The 6366-nt window shown below is 62.1% G+C and overlaps 1 protein-coding gene across 2 annotated transcripts; it reads right to left on the bottom strand.

The window, feature by feature from the left end:
• Positions 1-288: 288 nt before the first annotated feature.
• CDKN1A (cyclin dependent kinase inhibitor 1A) lies at positions 289-5473 on the bottom strand. 2 transcript variants are annotated; one of them, XM_071817821.1, is made up of 3 exons: positions 5366-5473; positions 2211-2620; positions 289-1689 (listed from the first exon to the last, which is right to left on the bottom strand). In XM_071817821.1, exons 2-3 carry the CDS (start codon positions 2611-2613, stop codon positions 1640-1642), a joined length of 453 nt encoding a protein of 150 aa, XP_071673922.1. In that variant the 5' UTR covers positions 2614-2620; positions 5366-5473; the 3' UTR covers positions 289-1639. The 2 variants fall into 2 exon arrangements, with proteins under 2 accessions (XP_071673922.1, XP_065710674.1); XM_065854602.2 differs by lacking the exon at positions 5366-5473 and adding an exon at positions 4729-4973.
• Between the last annotated feature and the right edge of the window lie 893 nt (positions 5474-6366).

Raw genomic sequence — 6366 nt, 5'->3', positions numbered from 1 at the left:
CAAATTCAGGGCTCAGCTGTTTCCTCTTTGCCCTGAGCAAAGCGGGTCCGTCAGCCACCCCAGCCCCTCGTCCAGCTGTGCGGATGTTCCAGCTGTGCTGATGTTCCACCCAGTGCTGTGACAGCCCCGTCCCACAGCCAGGTTTGTGCTGCAGCCACCTCTGCTCCCCCCAGCCCAGGGACAGCCCCCAGCTCAGGGCTGCACCCCCTCAGTGACCCCCAGGCCCCCTGAGCATCCTCGTCCCACAGCCCGACCCAGCACAGTTATTCCCATTAACACAGACACCAATTCCCTTACACAAGTGTTTATTCAGAGTTAACTTACAGACAAACAGGGATTTCCCCTTCGCCCCCCACATACACTTAATAGCAATTATTTTTTAATATATATAAATAAACATTTAGTGCTGGGAGCTCACCAGCTTCTCCGACAGCAAAGTGCATGGCGGTGCAAGGCGGGAGGCTGACCCCGTCCCTTTTCTGCCTGGGACCATCTTGCACCAGTTTCCAGAGCCCAAATCCACCAGAGCAGGAGATGAACCCCACAAAAGTGCTGAGACCTGACAGTGTCGAATCCCTCGAGAGCGGGGACCCATCCTTCAGCGCTGGGACCGAGCGGCCTTCGCTCCGGGACATCGCTTGGTCCCAGAGGCCATCGAAGACAGAGCCAGGTGAGGGTCCTCTCTCTCCCCCCAACCCCAAAGGAGAAAGAGTCCAGGAAAAAAGCTACAATTTCATCTTTCAATGTCATCCTTGCTGGTGAGCGGGATTCCTTCCTCCCTCGAGCAGTCCAACCCGGCCAGGTCCCCAGCCCAGTCAGTGCGGAGGGAGCAGGAACAGCAGGACAAGCAGCACCACTCGACAAGCCAAGAACAAGGTAAGAAAGTGGGATTTTGGGTCAGCAGAGTCCAGGGAACCCCGAAGCCTCCCAGGCAGTGTTGGTCCCACAATGAGCCCAGTGCTGGGGACCTCCAGCGGGTTTGTCACCAACTGACGGGTGACAGCACCAGTGAGTCACCCAAAGGGAGGGGCTGCCCAGGGACAGCGTTTCCGCCCCCAAGCAGCCGTGGGGAGGAGCAGCCCCCATGTCATTGTTATTCTGCTTCCCCGCATGGACCTGCAACCCGGGTCCATCCTGCTGGGGAGAGGACACCCCCATGTGCCACCAACCAGGGTGGCCTCAGGGCCAGGCTGTCCCAGGGCTCTATGATCCATGTGGGTGACCCTTTCTTAAAGATATCTGGTGCCACCAGGTGGCTGGGACACGAGTGTCCTCTGTCACCAGCTCTCAGGCAGGGGAAGGACCACAGCAGGACAGCACAAGGATGCTGTTTGGTCCCAACACAGGGCACAAGACACTTTCTTGCCTGCAGGAAGGGAAACACCTCAGTCCCACCGGCCCTGTTTCAGTTCTCTGTCCCCTCTACGGGGCTACGACCCTCAACATGGGCTACTCCTTTACATTGCACACAGTGAAGGTCCCTCAGGACCCCCGAGCTACTCATAAATAGGGAATTACAGACTCTACATTGATTTGTACAGACAGATTACACAGTCCAGGGTGGGGGGAAAGAGCCACGGACACCCCCAGGGCACAGTGTCAGCAGCTGTCCCCCATGGCAGAGCTGAGTGCCACCAGCTCACGGCTTGGGCTTGTCGGGGATGATCCTCCGCTTGGAGCTGTAGAAGTCTGGAAGGCAGAAAAAGAGGGTTGGAAAGTGCCCCCAGCCCACCAGGAGCAGTGGGGGGAACAGGGAGGTGTCCCCAGAGAAGCACCCAAAACCCGGCCCAGGTGGACTCTGTTTTAGAGCCACCCACCCACCGCCACCTGTTCCTGGAGAGAAGAGCCTGTAGGTGTCCGCTTTCTCTTCTACTTGGTCTCACCTGCATTCCCACCCCAGCCCTTGACCTCAGAGATGGGCTCAGCCCACAGGAGCTGAGGGTCATGAACTATTTTGGGGCATCTTCAGCTATAAGACCCAAAAGCCTGATGTGAGGCCCCTGCCTAACCCCCAGCAACCAACAGGCAGCCAAGTCTGCAGCCTCTTCCCCTGGGAGAATGGACTCTGCTCTCCAGGACAGCAATGCACGGAGGGTGGTCCCTCCCCATGCCCAGGAGCCAGGCAGGGCCTCTTGCACCCACATCCCCTCCACCTGTCCCTACCAGGGAAGCCATGACACCAGCCGTGCCACCAAGCCTGCAGCCCTCACCTTTGATGGTGCTCTGCCCACGCTTCAAGCTCTTTGGGGAACCAGCCCTGTGAATCTCCGAGCTCTGCTGAGACTCCTCGGGGCAAATCCTGCCAAGACGGCCTTTGGGGGAGACCTTGTGGACCAAGGAGCTCCTGCTCTCACCGCCGGTGATCTTGACCAGGCTGTGGACCTCCTGGGGCGGCTGGTCATCCAGGAAGACCCTCTCCCACTTGAAGTGTCCTTCCAAGGGAGTCTCCGTCTCAAAGTCGAAGTTCCAGCGCTGCTGAGCTTCTTCCAGGTTTTGCCTCAACAGGTCCTCAAAGTCATTCTGGAGCTGGTCATGGTCCACGGGGCCAAAGAGGTTCCTGCACACCTTGCTGCTGCACGGCAGCTGCCTGGCCCTGCTCTGAGACAGGGGCATCGTGGGGCTGGGAGGAAAACACAGCGCGTTACGAGGTGTTGGGCAAACCACGGGCAAGCCCAAGGGCTGGCACGTTTGCCACCACGGCAGAGCAGGCGGTGGCCAAGGTGGGACAAGGTGGGTTGGGCTCTAACGCAAGGCAGCCTGGAGCGGACCTCTGCCCGCCCGTGCTCATCTTGGGCTCGGATTTGGGATTTTAGTGGTGCCTTGGGCAGAGGCCAAGCTCCCACTTCCACACAGGCACAGGGCAAGTTGGCACACGGGCAAGTGAAGCAACAGGATGTTTTTCTGGCCAGTTTCTTCATCTCAAGAACCCAAGGAAGCCTTTTAAGCAATTGCAAGAACATGCCACGGGCTTGACCACTTTGTTAACCACGCTCTTCAGCTGCAAGGAGCTGTTGGGTAACCGGAGACAAGACCCTGTTTGTTTGTTTTGTTTCAAATTGGTGCCAAAAGCCTTGACCTTCACAGTAAGTGGCAAAGCCTTTCCTTCGAGCAGTCCCCCCCCACATATGTGGGGCTGATGGGTCCCTTGCACAGCTCGTGGTTACGAGGAACCTCCTTATCAGAGCAAACAACACTCTGGGATTTGATGGTTTTCAGAGCTAAGGCTCGACCCTGCTTCAAGAACTGTGCTCACCAAACCTGCTTTAAAAGTTAAAATTAAAATATTCACAGAAATAAAATCCCTGTGTGCAAAACAGCTTTGTCATTGCCCACACAACCTGGGACCCCCAAAGCCAGGATCACAGCAGACCCCCAGGCTTGCACCCCCATCCTCAATCATCCCCACAGATGGGGTGTTCAGCCTCTTGTAGGAAATATTTCTGCCCAAACTCAGCACCCCCAGCCCCTCCGCATCACCTGAACCACATTACCAGGCACACCCCCCCACAAGATAGGGGTGGGCAGCTGGAGATCCTCCATCTGGGGTGCTGGTGGGGCCACGTCCCATCCCCGGGGCCACCCCAACCCAGACTGAGCATCTCTGAGTAAAAATAGAACTGCAGTTTCCTATCTCCTGGCAGCGCGGGAGCAGGGTGACCTCACCGCCAGGCAAGTCCCAGCATGTCCAGGCAAGCCCAGGCAGGTAGCAGCTGGGGGACAAGCGGTGACACCCTGACCAGCCGCCCGCCAGCATCGGGCACCCATCGCCCCGTCCTCGGGCCACCGCCACGGCCCAGGTGCCACCCGGAGCCCCACGCTGGAGATAACAGTGTCGCCCTGACTCATGGGTGCAGATTGCCAAGAGCCACCAAAGAGGGAAGGACAAGGGCCAGGTCACCGTCCCCTCCCACGGGGCTGGCGTTGCTTTCAGCAGCCTCTCCAAAGCCAGAGCTTCAAGGTTTCCTGCAGCCCAGCTGGAGAGGAGCCCCAGGAGCCGCCTAAGGAGGTGACACAGGTGCACGGTTGAACTAAAACCTCACCCAGCCGGGCTGGGAGGTGACGGCGCTCCCGGGGACACACACACACCCTCACCAGCCCCACAGGCACCTGCAACACCCGGGACCAGTTACACCAGTTGGGGCAAAGCTGGTGAAGCAGGAGGGGCTGGGAGCACCCACACCGGGGGGGATGGAGCCGCAGCCGAGGGGACCCCACGCTAGGGGCTTCCGCGGGGGAAGGGGCAGAGACCGCCCCGCTCATCACAGCGATGAGCCCGCGGGGGCTATTCCGGAGCCCTCGGGAGGGGGTGTCCGCATCCCAACCGCGGAGCGGCCGCCCCCACGCAGGGATGCTCCGCGCCGGGGCTGCGCGGCCGCGCCCCGCACCGAGCCCCGCACCGCGCCCCGCCACCGCCGGGGGGCGAGCGCTGCCCGGACCGCGGCTGCGGACCGCCCGGGGTTTGGGGTGGGGGGTCCCCATCGCCTCCTCCTGGGCACAACCACCCCCGGCCCCGCCACCGGGAGCGCCTCTGCTCCCTCCCCCGCGCTGGTGCCGCGGCCACCGGAGCGGATCCGCCGCCCGCTCCCGCTGCGGGGCTTTTCCCGCTCCCCACCCCCGAGCCGGACACCGGCGACCCTCCCGGTGACACCCCCCTGGTCAACGGGAAGGGAAAGGCCGGAGCCACCGACCGCCGCTCCCGCGGAGCCGCCCCGGTGCCGCCGCACTCACCGTCGCGTCTCCCGGCAGCCGGTGCCCGGCGCGGCCCCGCGCTTTATACCGGGGCGGGCGGGGCCTCCGCTGCTCACCGCGTCACCCGGGATTTCCCTCCCGCCCCGGCCCGGCCCCCGGGGCAGCCGCCTCGGTCCTTGTCGCCGCGCACGTCCCCATCCCGGTCCCCGTTCCCCGGAGCGTGTGCGGCCGGGACGTGCTGGGACCCCGGTCACCGAGGGCGGGGACGCCCCCCAGTAGGGGATTCGGGGACCCCCCCATCACGGGGTTCAGGGATCCGGTTCTAGGGCGTTCAGGGATCCCAATGTTCAGAGATAAAGTGACACTCGCAATCGGGGCTAAAGGGACCCCCTCCCCTTTATGGGATACAGGGACCACCCATCAGGAACCCGCCTGGCAGGGGATGGAGGGATCTCCCCATCAGGGGTACAGGGAGCCCCCATCAGGGATACAGGGACCCCCCCATCAGGGGTACAGGGGTGCACCCTCCTCATGGGGCGATGTCTTGGAGAGCAGCACCTTAGCTGGCTGGAGGGGGGGTGTCCTCACTGCCCCCCAACTTTCCTCCCCACCGGGTCACTGTGGGAGGGGGACAATGGATTAAGGAAGGGGAGACTCAGCCCCTCTGGGTACCAACCTCGAAGCCTCCCCAGGTCCCCGAGCACTGCTCAGCCCCTCCTGGGCCGCACACGCTGTCCCTGGCCTCTCCTGCCGGATTTTGTCGCCGGGGTCTGGCTCTGCTTCACCAGCCGAACCCGCAGCACCCGGCTGTGGCCAGGGAAAAATGGTTTGGGGAAGGATCTGCTGGTCCGGGTCTCGGGCAGGGATGAGGAGGAGGAACAAGTCCGTGCATGTCCTGCAGGAACCTGCAGGGAGGATTTGGAGGGATCTGTGGCTTATCTGGAAAATGCGTCCAAATCCACAGGCGGGAAAGGTCTGAACCCAGGGCAGCTGCTGCCAGGGGTAAACTGATGGGACAGAGGGCACCTACCCCCCGTTCCCTGTCCGTGGGTCTGTCCCTGCCCCACAGCACAAGAGCTGATGCCCTTGGAGTCGTCCCAGGGCATGGGGGGGCCGTATCCTGCAGCACCCCCCAGGCACAGCGTGAGCTGCCCAGGCGCTGCGGGCACCACAACTTGGGCAGCAAGGATGCACACACGTGCTCCTGTGGGGCACAGCAAGGTGACAACACGCTCGCAGTGACAAAGGCCAAATTAAAGCGCTCATTTGGGAGACCCCGGCACCCCCAAAGGCCCTGGAGCTGGTGGGTGCTGAGCAGGACCCTTGGTGTGCGAAACACCCGTGTGTTGCCCGGCTGGACCAGCAGCTTCCCAGCGGCTGAACAGCTGGAGAATATGTTTGGGCATGTTTGCTGGAGGCTGCCCGGCGCTGCGGGGGGGTTCCCGTCACCCACCCCCTGCCACGGGGGCTGTGTTTGGGTCGGCGGTGGCTGCTCAGCCCCTTGGCTGCCTCGACGGGCACGGTGGGATGGGGAGGAGAGGAGAAAGGGGATGGGAAACGTGAAAGCGTCCTGAGTTAACATCAACACTGCGGAGAAACCATCCTGGCAAAGCTGGGGGCTGCACCCAAACGCTCCCAAATTCACCCATCAGTAACACACGGGGAGAGGAGCGGAGG

Source organism: Patagioenas fasciata, chromosome 21 (genome assembly GCF_037038585.1).
Source record: "Patagioenas fasciata isolate bPatFas1 chromosome 21, bPatFas1.hap1, whole genome shotgun sequence".
Lineage (NCBI taxonomy): Eukaryota > Metazoa > Chordata > Aves > Columbiformes > Columbidae > Patagioenas > Patagioenas fasciata.
Note: the sequence above shows the minus strand (reverse complement) of the source record. Positions and strands in the feature narration are given on the sequence as shown.

Bases quoted from the DNA above. Each gene is read 5' to 3' on its own strand.
- CDKN1A (XM_071817821.1), bottom strand. From the start codon at position 2,613: ATGCCCCTGTCTCAGAGCAGGGCCAGGCAGCTGCCGTGCAGCAGCAAG. The intron at 1,690-2,210 runs GTGAGGGCTGCA...TCTGCCTTCCAG, and splicing joins TGGGCAGAGCACCATCAAAG to ACTTCTACAGCTCCAAGCGG.